We start from the raw sequence: 19,473 nt of genomic DNA, 5'->3' as shown, positions 1-19,473 counted from the left end.
AATGTCAAACTGTTGAATAAAAGCGAGGGCCTTGTGGGTATCCTTAAAACCAAAAAAAGCATCAAACTTTATTGCTTGCCCGCCCTCCTTAAAATCCTTCGGTTTCTTCTTCCTGTCCTCGAGAATATCATACTAGTTGGCTCTATAAAAGTGCTTCCTCTTTGTAAACATCGGCTCATCAGAATTGGAATTGTCCGAGGAAGAAGAATCCTCGTCTACACCGTCAAAATACTTCCGGAATCTTCCATGGAGGGATCGACTTTCCTTTGCCTTCTTGCCTCTCTTATGTCTCTGAATCTTTCTCCTCTTCTTGCTCTTTCTTCCCTCATCACGGGACTCAGAGGTCAATGAACTGTTGAAGCTGTCAGAAAAAGATGAGGACGAACGGGAAACATCCTCGAATCTCACTCATTTCTTTGTCTTCTTGGCATTTACAAAAATAGATCTCCGACCCAAGTAGCCTGGATAGTCTGTTGCTCGACTCTGCTTTCCTGGCGACTTTTTCGTCTTCATGAGTCTATTGACTCGCCGTTCTACTGATTCATCGAATTCATCCTTTGAGTACGCCTTCTAAGCGGGATTCCTGGGTGTAGTCGGCTTCTTCAAGGCTGACTTCAGAGGTGATTTGATGGCTCCATCTGGAATGCATCTCATCAAGCGAGTGCTTGGCCAAAAAATTCGCATGCTGAGGATCCTTGGAGTACTAAAGAATCTATGGGCACAAGCGTCAACCTACTGTTGCCACTGCATCTCCATCCTTTCGTACTCACTAGATGGAGACGTCCGTACTGTTCCGAATCTTCCGAAGACGGACGATGTCTGTTGGAATCTTCATTACTTTCTTCCAAGCCGGAGTGATTGGGTGCCATAGTTTCCTCCTATCGGAATTCATCGATTGAATCCATGTGTGCTGTGAGAAAAGCGATCGGATCCTTCGTATAAAAAGAATCGATTGAGCTATGATACCACTGCAACAGACTTGGACACTCCATGTTGAGAATCTACCACAACACACGAGCAAGCTGAAAGAATTGAACAAGACTGAGAGAAAGACGACATGACACGACGTAGTTCCGCGCTGAGAGAAATTGGCCTCAAAGACTAGTGTCCCTTTCGGTATTTCTTTATTATTAATTCTTCTCAAAGTACAATGTCCGAGGGTCCTTGTCTCAACAGTGCTCCCAAGCGTATGATGTATCTGCCCGAAACTAAGGCCCTGGCACTTTATTTAGAGGCCCTGGGCCTTCCAAAAGCAGTATACATGAAAAGCTTCAGGTTTAAAAGCATTTGGGTCCCAAAAGCTAGCGCTCGGGCTGCCAGCCTGTTTTGCAAAAATCCGTAAAGGTGCAACATCAGTAGCGCGAATCGCGGAGGTCCGTACGGTCTGCCACGTCAGCAGCGCAAATCGCACATTCCGTACAACTGCCACATCATCAACTCTTTCACGCTTCATTTAGCCTTTTTGTCCCTTGGGCCCCGTAAGACACGACCCCATAAGTTGGTACAACTTATAAAAATTGGTGTCCTTTCATTTTTGGCCTCTCAAGTTGATTGTGCATGTTGATACAACTTCTTCTACATCTTTCAGTAGGGCTCCGTTTAGATGAAAATTGTGTATGCACATTCATCAACATTATAATTGACCTTTTGGTCGCCCAAGGCTCTAGTCCTAGGGGTTTCTCATCCCAAAAAGAGAGCTTTACTTTCCAACTGTTCACAAGCCACAAATAGGGTCAGCAAACACCATACAGACAATTTCGAACAGGCGTTCCCATTTCCCAAAACTATTCATGGCATTCGTGCAAGAAGGAAGCATACAAAAATAGTGCACACAAGCACATGTATTTACTATGCAATGCAACATCAGTATGGACAATCCCTATTCGAGAGCCTATGACTAGAGGACATTCCTGCAAAAGTACACAATGATTCAAGACCTTCCGGAAAGTTAGCCCACATGGCATTTCCAAGAATGTACATGTGCACACAAGCCTAAGTACAAAGCCAAGTCCATTGTTCCGTGCAAGAACTCAAGGTCCAAGACCCAATGGAACACAAAGTCTACGGACACCGAGAGAAAGATGTCAAATTATGAGGCGTCTTCATGTAACTTTTCCTCATGGCGAACATTGCATATAAACCATATCGACCCTTTGAGTAGTCAAAAGGGTGATAGAAGCCTCTCCTAAAACACGCTTGCCTTGGTGCTCGAATACTAGCTCTCCATGCATACATCTTGGCCAATATGTGGCCCCCGTGAAACTGCCATTATTGATAGAATAGTCGGCCCCCAAACTTCTATACAAGCACTCTACTATTAGTGCTCCATCTGTTTGGGAAAAAGAACTTTGCATATCACCCAAGTAATATAAAAGTCATGGATGTCAATGGGCAATGCTCTCGAAGCAGACCCCAATCTCTCTGATGGATCCTTTAGACCAAACCTTGCTTCTTCCAAGTCCAAGAGAAACCATACAAATTTTGTATATATTTACAGTAAGCACAAAGTCGTCCAAAGAAGTATAATGTGAACAATACGGCCCTTTAAGAATTTTGAAGAAGGAGACAACAATGGGCTGATTGGGTTTCTTGTGTTGGTTACAATTTTATAGTCATGCAATGGTTGGCAGTAGCATAGACAAATGTTCAATTCTAGAAACCATACAAATTTTGTAACTATTTACAGTAAGCACTTAAAGTAGTCAAAATAAGTATAATGCGAACAATACGGCCCTTAAAGAATTTGGAAGAAGGAGACAACAATGGGCTGATTGGGTTTCTTCTGTTGGTTACAATTTTATAGTCATGCATGACTCGTATAATGGCACAAAAAAGCAGTTTAGTACACAGGGTATGGAGATGCAACCTTGAGAATAAAAAATAAGGCCCAAACCATACTTACCACGGGGTCCAAGAGACTGGGACCTCCCTGTCCTAATAAACCAAAAGTCTACTTCTTTGATGATCTTCACCTTTGCTTTCTTGTGAAATATCTAACGAATCCAATTTTGTAGAACTGCCACTAGTCCTCATTAGAAAGTGCCTCACTTAAATTGCAAGAAGAATGCTTTCAGGTATCTATGCCCAACCCAGGGTGATCAATGGGTGTCATAAAGCTCTCTCAAATGCCCCTCCCCAGAGGACATGCCACCAAGCTGCCTCGATCACTTCTCACTGTGGCATCAAGATCGCCTCAATATATTTCCTGAAGGGATGCCTCTATCTATGCAACATGAGGTGTTCGTCACCTCTAGCTCTCATCGCCATCACCGGTGTACACCAATACGTGATTTGTCTCCCTAGCGGGGGTCTCTATCTCTTCTGGCGTCTCTATGGCTGACTGTGCTGCTCTACTCCTCCCAGAAATTATTTTTACGTGCGGTCCGGGAGATTAGGGAGAGGCCCACATCTCTCCTAAACGAGATGACCAAACCTCCCCGAAATCCTAATAAATCAGACATCTATATATTATAGTTCTGCAGCATTTGCTTCTTGTGAGAGAGCTAACAAGTCCTATCCTTCAACACTATACTCTGGGTCCTTTGCTACAAGCATCAACCCCCCAATGGTTCAATTATGTGACATGGGACTTTCCGTAGTGTTACCCTGAGCTTTATCACCCCCTTTTATCATTCACATATCACTTGCATGGATGTTTATCTTATGTACCCCTTCTGGTAGATTTTTTGTTGTCTTCCCATTGGTAGCCATCAGCCCATTACTGCTACCCATCCCAATTTTTGTTCCATTACATCTTCTGTACTTATGGGCATGCACACAATTAATGAGATGTACCCCTTGGACTGACAGGTCATGTTAGCTTTTTGAACACGCTTATAAACCTTTCTTATGCAAAAAGTGTTTTCACCTGCTTCTTACTGCAACACAAGGCATCCTGATTCTGTGAGCAGCTTGAACCCCAGTATCCCCACCTGCCAACAATATACAGTGTTGAACTGCAATTCCTGCAACTTCAGCTCCAGCCCGCAATAAAGCAATTGCTTTATGAGCACTGAAAAAAGAACACATGAACACCAAAATTGAAATTATTTCAATTAACGTGAAATGGGGGACCAGCAGAAACCCAAGCAATAAAGATATAATTCTCCAGATTACTTTTTTGAGAAACTTGTGTCAACTTCTACACTTAGCTTCAATAAAGAAGCCACCTCTTCTGCCATCCGCTGCTTCTCAGCCGCAACTACACTCAATATAAGCAAAAGTTATGCTTGCTCAAGACCTGAGAAAAGAAAATATTGACATTGCTCAGTCTGATAAGTTGAATACCTAATTTTAAGATCTCATCGAGCATAATACGAAGTACAATTTTACTTGGGGAATTGTACGCCTAGGCAAAAGGCTTGTTAATCACATAACGTAGAGAGAGAGAGAGAGAGAGAGAGAGAGAGAGAGAGAGAGATGAAATAAAATGTTATATTAACGTCTTCGAAAGGCCAAAATGACCTATGAGACCAAAAAGTTACAATTGGTGAATCTGATATCATGTCTAAGTACGGAAATTACAAAGAGCTAACACTAAAAAACACTACGGAAAAAGGAAATGAATCTGATGAAATGTTATATTAAACGTCTTCAAAAGGCCTACGAGACTAAACTGATACAATCTTGGTGGATCTAATACAATGTCTGGGTACAAAATAAAATGAAGTAAAACAAAAGCTAAAATGAACATCAGTGTCCGAGGATCCGAGGATGTACTTCATCGGTCACTGAAGAGCGTTGTCAATGTCCGCCTCTATAAACAGTCGTACTCGACGTCTCCCATGTTGTGCTAAAATAGTCCTGATCCTCTGATGGAGCCTCCATCAATGTCGTGGTGGCCCTCGTAGAGGTGGGTGACGAGCTCTCCCAAGCTCAATGGCTCTGTCAATCAATATACCTCTGGTATAGGTGGACTATCAAGTCTACTGTGAAGCTTGTTCATCTGAACGCCGAGTCTCTACTATAAAGAAGTCAATGATCTCCCACGGGCCACTATGAATGTCTCCCACTGTCTAATCTCCTCAAGAGACTCTCCCTGTGTCTGCGCAACTCTAGCAAAAACAACCCAAGGCATCTCTGATCTTGATATCTCATGACTCTAGCTAGTGGTCCAACGCCCTCTATGAATAGACGGTGAAAGTGGCTCAAATCTCACAAGATACCCGACAATGACATATGTGATGTAACTCTGTCTCTGGCTCTATATGACACAACTGGTAAATCCTCCTAAATCTGCCAATCTCTATCTCTAGCTGATGCAATGATGTGCGCATCTTACCAATAGCACATCGTTCCCATGGGATAAATGAGTGTCCATAATGCAGGTCTGATCACATATCCATCCTCTGTTAGCTGGAGAAGATGCTCTTTGTAGAAAGCCATCTTTGTGCCAAGCTCTCGTGTCGGCTCTATCCAAGTCCTCCTGGTGTCTAGCTGAATCAAATCTTTGTTTATGAGGCAGGTAATCTCGGTCCGTGTGAGGCACAAGGAGGGTGCATCCAACGAGTACTGGAAGGGGGGTAGTCTGTTCATAGTAAATCCATGTAGCTGAGACCATGATGTCATTTGTGCATACCAACAAGATGTGTCTCCCTGTGAGGTAAACTTTCAAGAAGACTTCAAAGCTTTGGGGAGATCCTAGATACTGTGTAGAAAATAGACGAATCTAGTAAGTGCCTCTATGACCAGCCGGGGAACAATAAGCTCTGCACGAATAATCTCGTGCGGTACAAAGGCATTGGCCCTAATCATCCGGGAAATCGTAGAGACTAGAGGTCTCTCGATACATCTCCATCCATCAATACTGCCAGCTCGGCTATGATGGTCTACTGATGGTCCCCATATCTACACCCCATAGAGCATAGCTGAAGTAACCAATGTGTCAAATAGACAAAGCTTTGTTCGAGGTCCCTGAAACTGAATCTGCAAACACATCCTCTCCATGCTCCCCAAAGCTACATATGCTCTTGTTGGTCTCGTGTCTCATGCTTTCCTCAAGGAAAATTTTGGACCACTGAAAACCACTCCTAGGTAAGTGTATGCGTTTGTATACTCAACCGTCTGTTGATATCATATGTGAAGGTCCGTGCAGATCGCCTGACCCGCTGTGTTATGGTGTTTAACACCATAACTTTGGTCTTGCCAAGGTTCACCGACAAGCTGCTATAACAAGCAAAAGTATGCAATGCATCCAAGTGCTGTTGCATCCAACTTTGGTCTTGCCAAGGTTCACCGACAAGCTTCTATAACAAGCAAAAGTATGCAATGCATCCAAGTGCCGTTGCATCCCCTCTAGCGAATTTGAGATCAGCACAATATCATCTACATATAGTAGTAATGGAATCCATCTCCCTCCTAGTTGTGCTCCTCTATCACCTCCCCTCTCAATGTAATCTGAAACCTCATCTACATACAAACCAAACAATGTAGGGGAGAGTGGGCATCCCTGTTTCACTCCAACAGTGGAGTGAATATGCTCAGATAAGCCCTTGGGAGTATGAACCTACCCCACGACTTTCCTACATAAAGCCATGATGTCTCAAATCAGCTCTATGGGGGCTCCCATCGCCTATAACGTTGCATCAATCGAGCTCTAAGAATCATATCCAAAAAGGTACAATAAATCCTCCTACCATGTGGTCTGCTTTCCACAATAACAGCTCTAAGTGTCAATATATGATCAAGAGTAGAAAAACCCCTCTTGAAACCTCCCTACTATCTTTGCCCTCAAGTCGCGTAGCGGAGCGTGGATCGACTCTCACACACACACACAGATACACAGAGAACTTACACAGTACACAGTACGCAGAGAATTCTATTTGAAGGGTTATCTACCAAAACCTTATTATCCACAAAAGTATAAGTGAGTATAAACAAAGAGTTAGAGGTAAGTGAGTTAGGCGGGCAGGCGGCCATATCCGTATAAGAGGCCACTTGGGCTTTAATCCCAACAACCTCCCACTTAAAGTCCAATGTGGCACTTTAAGTAACTGTAAATCTATGAACATAAATGTACAAAGATTTACATGGCTGCCATCTATCCAATGCCCAATAACTCACGAAAATGCACAAAGCCCTCTCCTGGAAGTCCCTTTGTAGTAGATCAGTAGGATTGTCCTTGGTGTGGATCTTCAACAGTTGTATCTGCTTGTCTTCAAGTACTTCCCTAATGAAGTGATATTTCACATCAATATGCTTAGTCTTCGAATGGAACACTGGATTCTTTGCCCATTGTATAGCACTTTGACTATCACAATATAACTCTGGCATATCTACTTTGATTCCCAAGTCTGCTACCAATCTACCAAGCCAAATAGCTTCTTTGCATGCCTCATTTGCTGCAACATACTCAGCTTCTGTAGTAGACTGCGTAACACAATCTTGTAATCGAGATCGCCATGATATGGCACCTCCAGCCAATGTAAAGACATAGCCTGATGTAGATCTCCTCTTATCCAAGTCTCCTGCATAATCTGAGTCAGTGTATCCTCTGACACTCAAATCCTGACTACCATAGCATATGCGTATACTCTTTGTATGTTTTAAGTATCTCATGATACCTTTCACTGCTTCCCAATGTTTCTTGCCGGGATTTGACATATATCTGCTAACCACTCCCACTGCAAATGCAATATCCGGACGTGTAGCAATCATTGCATACATCAAACTACCCACTGCAGACGCATATGGAATCTTATCCATTTCAGCCTTTTCTTCCTCAGACACAGGACAATCTTGTTTGCTAAGTTTCACATATGGTGGCAATGGAACACTCAATGCCTTTCCCTTCTCCATATTGAAACGTTGCAAAACCTTGTCAATATACTTTGTTTGAGATAACCAAATCAACGTCTTTGATCTGTCTCTCTCAATGCGCATACCAAGTATATGACTTGCCTCACCCATGTCTTTCATGTCAAACGATTCTGCCATCTTTGACTTCAAAGCTGAAATTTCTTCCAAGTGTTTGCTAGCAATCAACATGTCATCTACATACAAAATAAGGATCAACCAACTGCCATCCTTAGCCTTCTTTGTATATAGACAGTGATCGTACTCACTACGTTTGTAGCCTTGAGAAAGCATAAACTGGTGGAACTTATGGTACCATGCCCTCAGTGATTGTTTTAAGCCATAAAGACTCTTTAACAACTGGCATACCAAATCTTCCTTGCCTTTCTCAACAAACCCTTCTGGCTGCTGCATGTAAATTTCCACATCTAAATCACCATGCAAGAACGTTGTCTTGACATCCATTTGGTGCAACACCAAATCCAATATAGTAACCAATGCAAGAAAGCATCTCAATGTAGTCATCTTGACCACTAGAGAGAAGACTTCATCAAAGTCAATGCCTTGTTCTTGCTTAAAGCCCTTGGCAACAAGCCTTGCTTTGTACTTTGGCTGACTATCATGAGCGGTGATCTTATACCTGTAAACCCATTTACAAGGTAGAGCCTTTTTGCCCTGTGGTAATTTAACTAGCTTCCATGTCTGGTTTTTATGAAGAGCTATCATCTCTGGCTGCATGGCTAACTGTCATTTTTCCGAGTCAACCACTTGTAATGCTTCCTTGTAACAAGATGGTTCTCCGCAATCTGTGAGCATGACATACTTTAGAGATGCCACATAACGATCAGGTGGTTTGGAGACACGCTCAGAACGTCTCACCACAACTGATTCTGCCTCTCTAGCCACTGTAGACTGTTCATGAGCCTGACCATGCTGTCTTGATGTGCTAGCACTAGGTCCATCTTCCCTGAAGACAACTCTTCTGATCTCCTCTGTCTTCTCTGGCTTAGCGTGAAACTTAGCTTCATTGAAATGCACATCATTGCTACGAATAAACTTTCTGGACTCAGGATCCCAAAGCCGGTAACCCATCTTGCCCGATTCTCCGTAGCCAAGAAATATGCACTTCTTGCTCTTTGGTTCTAACTTATTCCTGAACTCCTTAGGAATATGGCTATAAGCTTCACAACCAAAGACTCTCAGATGCTTATACGAAGGTGTCTTGCCTGTCCATAGCATCTCGGCCACTGCACTCTTATCCAGAACCCTACTAGGAGACTTGTTGATCAAATGGACTGCTGTAGCCACTGCTTCCGCCCAAAATCCATCAGGCAACTCAACATTTGACAACATGCTTCTGACCTTCTCTTGTATGGTCCTATTCATACGTTCTGCAACCCATTCTGTGAAGGATTATATGGTGCAGTAAGTTCTCGCTTAATCCCTTTTGCTTCACAAAAGTCTTGAAAAGCTTTGGAAACTGTAACTAAGTCAGACTTTGTAAATAATTAATTTATTTACGAAAAAAGAATTATCTAATTAGTTGTGTGCACACCAGAACAGACCTAGCAGTTCTAAGGCCTCAGGTGAGCCTAAATGCGGGCTAGAACACCTCAGAGGGACCTTAGCAGAAATTACCCTGAAGCCTTAGTGATTGGGAAATCGGGTCTTCAAAAAGGGGTAAGTAGTAGCCTCAGATTTTAGGCTCAGAAAAATACGCGCGTCAGTACAAGCACATGAATGAGATGGGGTCCTTAGAACAGTGACCCTAAGGCTAATAAAGCTAATAAAGCCTTAGGATAAGTTTCGTTAAATTAAATTTAACGGTCCGTGCCCGGGCGGGCGGCCGGACAAGTCTGAACAGGTAAAGGCGGTTTAGTGCCCGTGCGGTATTGCGCCGGCAGACCTTTGGTGTTCTCATAAAAGAATCATTGGTAGCAGTTGTTAGTTAGTTGCACATTTTTTTAATTAATGAGCTAGAAGTTTTTAAAGTCAAAAGTTGAATGGTTTTTAAGTTTTTAAAGTAAGTGTGCCAAGTGGCACACTTACCAATGCAAACTAACTCTCTCTCACTCTCACTCTCACCCTCTCTCTCTTCCTAGCGCCCCCTCTCCCTGATGGCTATTTAGGAGCCCCCCCTCCCCCATTTTCAGGGCTGGCAGTGCACCTACCCCCCCTAATGTGAGCGTGCTCTACGCGGTGGAGCCCTCCATTGAAGCTTGAGAGCTGCCCCTTGCGACATATGTGGTAGCCTTGTGCTCCCATTGTCAAGAGCAAGGGATCTCACAGTCATAGACACCTTCTGGTGAAGTTTCATCGCGAGAAGCTGCCGTAGACGCTCTCTTAGCAGAGTGCGGCTGTTGTAATTCTCTGTTTTCAGCCCCTAATCACCTCGATTAGGGCTGTTTTCAGCAGATCAGCCATAGAAATTCTCTTCTCTCTCCTTATCCTAAGTCTACATCAAGTTTGGCGCGATTCCATCACGAAGAAGACCTCTGTTTCGGCGTAGGGGTGTGCACAGGTAAGAATTTCAGGTTATGTGCAGAAAATTACAGCAAGCATGTGCGTGTGCATTTTGCTTGTTTCTCTTTTGTGTTCGATGCATGAATGAATGAGCATGAAGGCAACACATAACGGAAGATGGACTCTCCTCTGTGAGAGCTTCCGATGAGCTGTTTTGGAAGATAGACTCTCTTTTCGAGAGCTTCCAACCAGTCTCGCAGAAGATGGGGAATCCCCTAAGCAGAAAGAAAGTGGAAACACTTTCTCAGTCAGTAGTCAGAACAGAACAGAAGTAAGAATAGAGGACAGGCGTATGCCCCGTTCCTGTGCTTGTAAAGATTCTCCCTTAGTAATAAAGATATTCTCTTTATGGGGGGGGACCAGCCCATCTTCTGGTCCCCAATGGAGTGTCAAGTTTTCTCTCTCCCTCTAATTCTCTTGAGTATTTGAAGTGCAATTAAACGTCAGTTTACGCTTCCGTATTTTTGTGACTAGTTTACGTTGCTATTTTAAGGCTAGTCCCATAGGTCTTGAACCATCATGTAGTGCGTCTTTCCAAGATCACCACTCTCCCCTCTCTATAGAAAGCAATTTTTCCCTTCTCCCTTGCACACTTGATTCCTGCCATCAGCTCTTCCATGTGTGCAATTTATATTAACGTGAGGTCATGGCCCAAAAATATCTTAGTTTTTTTGAGTTGGTTTCTTCTACAAAAACTCTTTCCTAGTTCCACCAGAAGTGAAAGGTAAAATGAGTGCTCTTTCCTTAGAACTTTCGTCCCCACCATTTCCTTTCTTCCCTACTCTCCATGCACCTCTATGTGTGGCTTCGGAAATGCCCATGCGTTTCAAGAGTTCTTTCACTTCTTCTTCCACACTTCCGATGTACTTAAGGCCTGCAACACGCACATGAAGGGCTCTTGTCTTCCTCTTCTTCACTTGCTCAATGGTCATATTGATAATGGTGGTGGTTGGTGTAGCTTCAGCCATCTTGGCTTTTTCCTTCTTTGCAACCTCAATCCACTTTTCAGCTTCAGTAACCTTCTTTTGTGTTTTGGTGAGCACATCCGTGCCATGAAGTGGTTGTTCTCGACTTTTGCTCTTCCTCTTCCTGGAGAGTTTTCACATGTGCGTTGATCTTCTCGAGCTCCTTAATCATTGAGGGTTGAAATTCCCCATCCTTTCTAGGAATACTTTTACTCTTACAAACTGCCAATTCTCCCTTTAGTTCTTCAATCAATGTATCTTTTAGACATGCATTTTTTCCATATCTAATTTCCACGATCCACTTACAGCACTAGCAGCAATATAAACTAGTGAATCTAATATCGTGTCTAGGTACAGACAAAGAGATACAGAAATGAATCTAGAAGTGCTACTACCTGGAACTATGCCGGATATTTGTGATCATTGATACAATGGGTGCCCGATACAAGAGGGTGATATAATGAGTGATAAATCTGTAACAGACTTGGGCACCCCAAGTCTAGAATTCGTCACAACACGCGAGAGAGATTCACTGAAAATACTTCACAACTTTAAATCACGGTTCAATTCGAGAAGACACGGCCCGGTGTAGTTCCGTGCTCAGAGGTACAGGCCCCAAAACTTGGCGCCCCTTTAGGTATTTCTTTATTATATTAAATCTTGAGCAAAGTGCAACTCCCGTAGGGGTCCTCTGCTCTCAGACTCTGCGTCCAGATGCTTTGGAGAGTGAGGCCCTTGGGGCTTATTTATTGATACAAGGGATGCCAAAAGCAGAGCCCCAAAATAGTAAACTCAAAAGAAAAATCTTTCCCCATAAAGTATCAGTGTAGTTTTCGGAATTCCATACAATTCTGCCACGTCAGTAGGCTATCAGCGCAATTTGCGGACATTGTACTGCCACGTCAGCAGTCGGCAAGAAATCCGAATTTTTGCCACGTCAACAAATTTGCCATATCATCTGTTCGTACGGTCTACCCTGTCCGCGGGTGGTCATGCCACGTCATCATTTTGTGACATAACCCCCCTCCTATAAGAATTGTAATCGGCCTCGATTACGCCTGCAAAACAAACATAGACCATAAAACAATTCAATAGACACTAACTCTAAGTACCGACCCACTAGACAACACAAATCTAGCACTTGTACAAAGACGACAGTCACATCACATCACAATCATATCACATTCACATTCTCATCGCATAGAATCTAGGACCGTGATTCCTGGCCACGTATTTAGTAATCGCATCTAGATCCGCATCGGACCTCACTGATGTCGATTTAACTAATTCCATATCACGATCACGTCATTAGATTCTGAGACCAAAATGCTGCAGTCATTTGGTCAATCATTCCACTCAAGCACTATCGTGTGCGAAAAATCATTTTTGGGGATCCCACGTCGAAGTACTTCTCTCATAAAGTCATTTAGTCGAATATTGTCGCACATCAGTATCCCAAAAACCCAAAGAGAAATCAACGACTTTATTCCATCCAGGTAATCTGTGACTAAGGAGTGGAGTAACTCCCCTCTTGTGCAATCCCGCCTGCACCAGATTCAACCCGCTGATTTGTGGCAACTCCTGGAATAGCCATAGCTAGACCAAAAGTGTCGAGGTAAAGTTCCAAAGCTGAGGAGTATCTACTAGGTACTCCTCCATCCAATTCGCATTTAATGCCAGATGGTTCTTAACTAAGAACCACAGTTCACTTTACCTTTCTCTTTCATGTCATGGAAAGCTAGTATCTATTCGTAGACGAGTATCTTCTCGATCTTTTTCAATTCAAGTTCATCCAAGAGCTATCACCACTCCAAAGCCATCATCATCATCTCATTCATAATCGTGTTATATGCTCATAAATAACCGGTTTTTCCATACAGCATTGGTTTCATCCAAAAATTTAAAATCTTCTTCCAAAAAGTCTTATTTCATACATTTACATAACAAAATAATGCTAAGTCATCCATAATGTTCTATCTAAAATCTGTTGTGGAACGAGTATCTCCTCGTCTCGCTATATTTCCATTTTGCCAATCATCCTTATTCTTGTGCCTTGTTGGGGCACCGTGCGGCGATATGTCCTTGTTCTCCACATTCAAAACACTTTCCTGCTTTGAAACATTCATCTTTCTGGTCGTCTGTCAATCCAGATCTTGTATCTTTCTGTTCTTCAGTCAGTCGAGTTCGTGTATCTGTTTGTCGTCTGTTTTTATTCTGACTTGTCGAGGGTTCATCTGGTGGGTAAGTCAAGTTACCCGAATGCATAGTGAATCCCCGCTTAGCATGTCCCATCAATTGTTGAATGGACTTTGACTTCTTCTTAAGAAAGTAGTCTCGAATGACTTTGGGAAGTCCACAACGAAACCTCTCAATCTGCTCCTTAAAATTGATCTTCGTGAAAGAAGAGGTCGGAAGGAAAGTATCCCAAAATCTTTCACAATAATCATCCGAAGTGTGACCCCTGATCATCTGAAGGTGGTTCCAATCGGTGTTCACACCTCGTTCGAACTCTTGCGTGAGCCATGAAGAAATAGAAAGTTTCTTGAATTTCAACCACTGTCAGTGCTTCTTTTCTTAACAAAAGGGTGGACCACCATGTCTGTGCATTGCCTTTCAAAAGAATGTTGCAAGTCTAATCTTGGAGTGCTCCTCCAAACAATACTATATCAAACTGTTGGATAAAGGCTAAAGCCTTACGAGCATCTCGAAACCTTGAAAAGGTTTCAAACCGAAAGTGCGAAGCAGAGGCTACCAAGAGATGCGCGCGGTGAAGAGTGCAGGATTGGGCCGGGTAGAGGCAGACATAGATGCAAGAAGGAGATAGCCCTAGGGATCGAAAGTGCAAAGAGAGAGAGGCTCGTACGTTTTGGGAAAAACTCACATTAGTTGAGTTTTGGGTTTTCCACTTTTATTAAAAGTGACTTTAAAAATCGTGTCCAGATTCAATGTGAACTTGGACAAAGTATAAAATGTACATAAAGTATACATAAGGGGTTATTTAGTGCCCTTAACCCAACAACCTCCCACTTAAAGCCATAAATGACGCCTTTAAGCTAACCAACTCCCACCAACTGTATGCAATGCTCGTATTGAGCCGTAGCAAGACTCTTGGTAAGAACATCTGCAGGGTTATCCTGTGTATGGATCTTAGTCAAGGTGACTAGAACATCCTCCAATACTTGACGTATGAAGTGATACCGCACATCTATGTGTTTGGTACGCGCATGAAACATGGCATTTTTGGCTAAATAGACAGCACTTTGGCTATCACATCCCAACACGGGAGTATGAGCAGGCATGCCAAGTTCTTTTGCAAGTCTGCCCAACCAAATGGCTTCCTTTGAAGCTTTTGTGGCTGAAATGTATTTAGCCTCGGTAGTACTCAATGCCACAATTTTCTGCAATCTAGAACACCAAGAGACTGCACCACCAGCAATAGCAATACAAATCCACTGGTAGATTTCCTGGTATCCATGTCACCTGCCATGCCGGCATCACAATATCCCTGCAACTCTAAGTCACTTTTACCATAGCAAATACACTTTGATTGTGTACCTTTCAAATATCTCAGAATGCATTTGACAGCTTCCCAACGTGCTTTGCCAGGATTCGACGTGTATCGACTAACAACCCCCACTGCATAAGCAATGTCGGAACGAGTGGCAACCATAGCATACATAAGAGAACCACAAGCGGATGCATAAGGAATTCTCTTCATTGCTTTCAATGCCACCTCATCCTTTGGGCAATCTGCTTTGCTAAGCTTGGTATATGGAGGTAAAGGTACTCCAAGAGGCTTAGCATCAACCATATTAAACCTGTCAAGTACTTTTGCAATGTACTTTTCTTGAGACAAAAAGAATAATTTCAACTTTCTATCTCTTTTAACACGCATGCCCAAAATATGCTTTGCATCACCCAAATCCTTCATAACAAATACTGAATTTAGGTTACGCTTCATAGCATCGAGACTAGTCTTATGTTTCCCGGCAAGCAGCATGTCATCAACATAGAGAACAAGTATGATGGGACTATGAAACGAACACAAGGAGTGGATCTCTTGGCTACACGGACCGCCTACAAACGCGTCGGCCGAACCACCCGACCATAGCCACCATCCGGCAGCTCCCCCGAGCTGGGGCCAACGTCCGAGGACATAAGCGTACACTTGTAAGACTGAGCATCCCATACCACCCGGCCTCACCTCCTTGAGGTGACCTCGCGCACTCCTAGCCTCGCGGGCTAACCACTGGCACTCTGCCATTGGGGGTCGATAACTGTAAATGAGGCCTTGGCCTCCCTTTTATAATAATGGCCGGCCACACTAGTCATGTTCACACTACGTCCGCCCGGACACTGGATGCCCATCCCGACGGCGTCTGGGCTAGATCCCCTCTCCTGTGAGCGGGGCATAACAAACTTCCCCCCTTAAGAACCATTGATGTCCTCATCAATGAAGTGGGGATACTGAGCTTTTAGAGCTCTCATTGGTTCCCAAGTAGCAAACCTTTCAAATTGACCCTTCCATTTAATTAAGTACTTGTCATAAGCCTTTTGGCGCAAATGACGGGTACGATGATCTAAAAGTGCCTCTGGTTCTTGAGGAATATACTCAGTTTGCATATCTTGCCATACATTTTCCTCGATGGGCACAACAACGTCGGCTTCGCCTAATTTTACTTTAAGGCAGCTTACATGAAACATTGAATGTACACTAACATCCGAAGGAAGAGCCATTTATAGGCAGCTTGGCCAATTTTCTTTGTGATCAAGAACGGACCACAATATCTAGTTGAAAGCTTATAATGCTTTCCTGTTCGCATAGTCTTGGAATCCTTGGGTATCTTCAGATAGATCAAGAGTCCTTGGAGATCTCTTTTTATTAGCATAAGTAGTGACTCGATCACGAGCAGTTCTTATACTATCCTTAGCCAATTCGAGCATTTCTTGCATATCATACAGGAAATCACGAGCTTGACGTTCCTTGACTTTCTCTAAGCCAATAGCAATCGGGGATTTAGGCTCAAATCCATACATCAGCATGAATGGGCTAAATTCAGTAGCAGAATGCTTGCTACTATTATAGGCAAACTCTAACTATGGAAGGTACCTTTCCGAATTAGACTGCCTCTGAGAGACATAGGCTCTCAACATGTCCTCTAATGTCTGATTCATCCTCTCAAATTGTCCATCGTGGTCAGAAGACGACATACTCAACTTCGTCTGAAGATGAGCAAACACATCTCGCCAAAATCGGCCAGTGAACTTAGTATCTCGATCACTGATGATATCCTCAGGCAGACCATACAGCTTATAAAGCTGATCGACAAATAAAACCGCCAACTCATGGTTTTTTAATGTCGACTTCGTTGGTATGTAACTTCGCCATTTTTGTGAGTCCGTGGACCACAACCCAAATGGTGTCATTGCCCCGACTAGTATTTGGCAAACCAACGATAAAGTCCATGGAAATACTTTGCCACTTGGCATATGGGATTTCCAATGGATATAGCAGGCCAGCTTTCCTAAGGCGCTCTGCCTTATTGACCTGACACTAAGCGCACTTCTTCACATAGCCCTCTATGTAAGAGCGCATTCTTGGCCAATAGAAATATCGCTTGACCACAGCCAAAGTTCTTTGAATGCCTGGGTGCCCAGCGCTAGGAACATCGTGGCATTCGCACAAACTCCTTTGTCGAACCTCATCAATTTCCGGCACGCAGACTTTACCATTTCTGAACAATAGTCCACCTTTAATGGAATATTGTCGCTGTCTCGTCTCTCTGGCACAACTCACTTGGGTCTCCGGATCACCCAAGCCTATACACGAGTCATGCCCCGATTCGACCTCGTTCCATATCTTGTCAAAATGGCCATCAAAACGACATAGCCCTCAAGAGAGATAGAATACGTTAAGATTTCAACCATAGACAAGGCATTAACCTCAGGAATCCGGCTGAGTGCATCGGCAACTCGATTGCTGGATCCTTTTCTATAATGGATCTCAAAGTCAAACTCTTGCATAAGCTCAACCCACCTAGCCTTCTGGCCTCTGCGATCACCCTGATCACAGACATAGCGCAAGGAGTGATGATCTGTCCATGCAACACACGTAGAGCCATACAAGTAGTCCCGCCATTTCCTCACGGCGTGGACTACGGCGTAAAGCTCCTTCTCATACGTTGGATAACGCATCTCAGCATCAAATAGTTTCTTACTTTCAAACGCAACAGGATGTCCATCCTGGTATAACGCCGCACCAATAGCATAATCACTAGCATCCGTTTCAACCACAAACGGTTTGCTAGGATCCACAATGTACAATCTTGGCGCAGTAGTCACCAAGTGCTTTAGTGTCCCAAAGCTCTCGTCGAGACGCTCATTCAGACAATTGGGGGATTACCTTTACGGTGAGGACCCGAAGTCTTCGGCCCTTTTACCCCTCCTTTTAAAAGTTGCATAAGCGGAGCAGCAACTTTGGAGTAGTCCTTGATAAAGAATCATGTAAAGCCTAAAAAGGACTTTGCTTAGCGCACATTCTTCAGAATGGGCCAATTTTGCACTTTATACAATTTTTCACGATCAACGTGAATACCATCGCGAGTAATGATGTGATCCAAGTACAGAAGCTCTTTCCTAAAGAACTCACACTTAGAAGCCTTGGCATAAAGCTTCTTAGTTCTCAGTACTTCGAGGACAGTGTGTATATGCGCAGACAAACTTCGGCTGTAGATCAAGATATCATCGAGAAATACAACGAAGTTGCCTAGAAACGGTCTCAGCAGATCATTCATCATCTGCTGAAATGTAGCTGGAGCATTGGTCAAACCAAAAGGCAAGACCAAGAACTCGTAGTAACCATAACGCGTATGGAAACCTGTCTTAGGAATATCTTCCAATTTGATTCGTATCTGGAGATAGCCTGAAACAGATACATGAGGCATGTCCTGCTTAACCAAAACAAGAGAGTGATATACATAGTCTATATACAATGAGTCTTGTTTATCATAAAACCATGGAATTCCTAAAATAACATCTGCTCTGTCCAGGCGCATGATGTGGAAATCCAGGTTCTCTTTGTAATCAGCTAGCTCGAGCGACAAGTCTGTTTAACCATCCGATTCCATACATCTGTATCCTCGCCATGAGCCATCTTCACGCGATACTCATGGTCACTATCCCGCGTCCGCAAGCTCAGTTTTTTGCACCAATTTTGTATCCACAAAATTGTGTGAACTTCCATTATCAAGGAGTACGGTCACGTCCTGACCATTGATCTTCCCGGAGAAACGGAGAAGATCGTGCTTACCAAACACTTTGGTGTTAAAAGTACAATTAGTGCATGAACTGTACGTTAAATGATGGATTTCAACTTGAACAACATCAGAGTTACCTGAGATCTCGTGAATCTGAACCGAAGGACGACCTTGCGGTTTCTTGTCTTCTTCTTGGGGCAATTCTTGATTTGGTGACCCATCTGGCCACATCCGAAGCAAGCCCCCTTCTTCACTGCATCAGCAACTGAAGCATTTTTGGCTTTCTTCTTCTCCTGAGAAGATCTCGACGGTGATTTGGACTTTTGCTGGAATCGGGGTCGCTTCCTCGAAGCGCCCTCACCGGATTGATGGTCTACAGTTCTTTTCTTCTCATGGTTCGCTCCTTTATCAAATGGAACGTCCTGGCCTTTTTCATTGCATCCTCGACGTCAGTCGAGGCTTTGTCCTTGATTAAGGCCCAACGGTAATCTTCATGTAATCCCAGCAGATACATGTGCACAGCGTACGTAGAATCCACCTTACAGAAGGTGAACGCTTCTTTGAAAGCTGTTGTGTACTTATCAAAGGAAAGAGCTTTCATCGAAAGACTGCAATTTGGCGTAAGCTTTCAAAGGATCCATTTTGGCAAAATCCCTCTTGAATTTCACACAAAATCAGCCCATGTCGTAGGCTTCTCTGTCATGTTGCGCCACCAGGTGAGCACCTTACTGCGCAGATAGAGAGAAATCGTCTGAATCCTCCGTTCATCATGCTCCCCATGGAGATCAAAATACGTGGTCCACTGATGCAACCAGTTATTTACAGCCAATTCCGTACACTACTTCTCTTCTCTTGAGAAAATTGTAGTTTTGTACGGAATCGTGGCAGTTGGACCACCCTGTGAACGCCCAAAAGCAGCAATCTGCGTCCGCAAT

At 43.5% G+C, this 19,473-nt stretch overlaps 1 protein-coding gene across 2 annotated transcripts in view; it reads right to left on the bottom strand.

Moving 5' to 3' along the window:
* LOC147461804 (Haloacid dehalogenase-like hydrolase (HAD) superfamily protein) overlaps positions 1-19,473 on the bottom strand; it is a 133,007-nt gene that overhangs the window by 32,525 nt on the left and 81,009 nt on the right. For both annotated transcript variants that reach the window (XM_086509251.1, XM_086509252.1), the window contains exons 9-10: positions 4,117-4,201; positions 3,869-4,012 (exon numbers count right to left, since the gene is read on the bottom strand). In XM_086509251.1, the coding sequence (XP_086365377.1) occupies positions 3,869-4,012; positions 4,117-4,201 (229 nt within the window). The remainder of the gene's footprint in view (positions 1-3,868; positions 4,013-4,116; positions 4,202-19,473) is intronic.

The sequence above is a fragment of the Adiantum capillus-veneris genome, chromosome 3 (assembly GCF_014529385.1).
Source record: "Adiantum capillus-veneris isolate H3 chromosome 3, ASM1452938v2, whole genome shotgun sequence".
NCBI classification, from domain to species: Eukaryota; Viridiplantae; Streptophyta; class Polypodiopsida; order Polypodiales; family Pteridaceae; genus Adiantum; species Adiantum capillus-veneris.
This window is presented reverse-complemented; position numbering and strand designations above follow the sequence as displayed.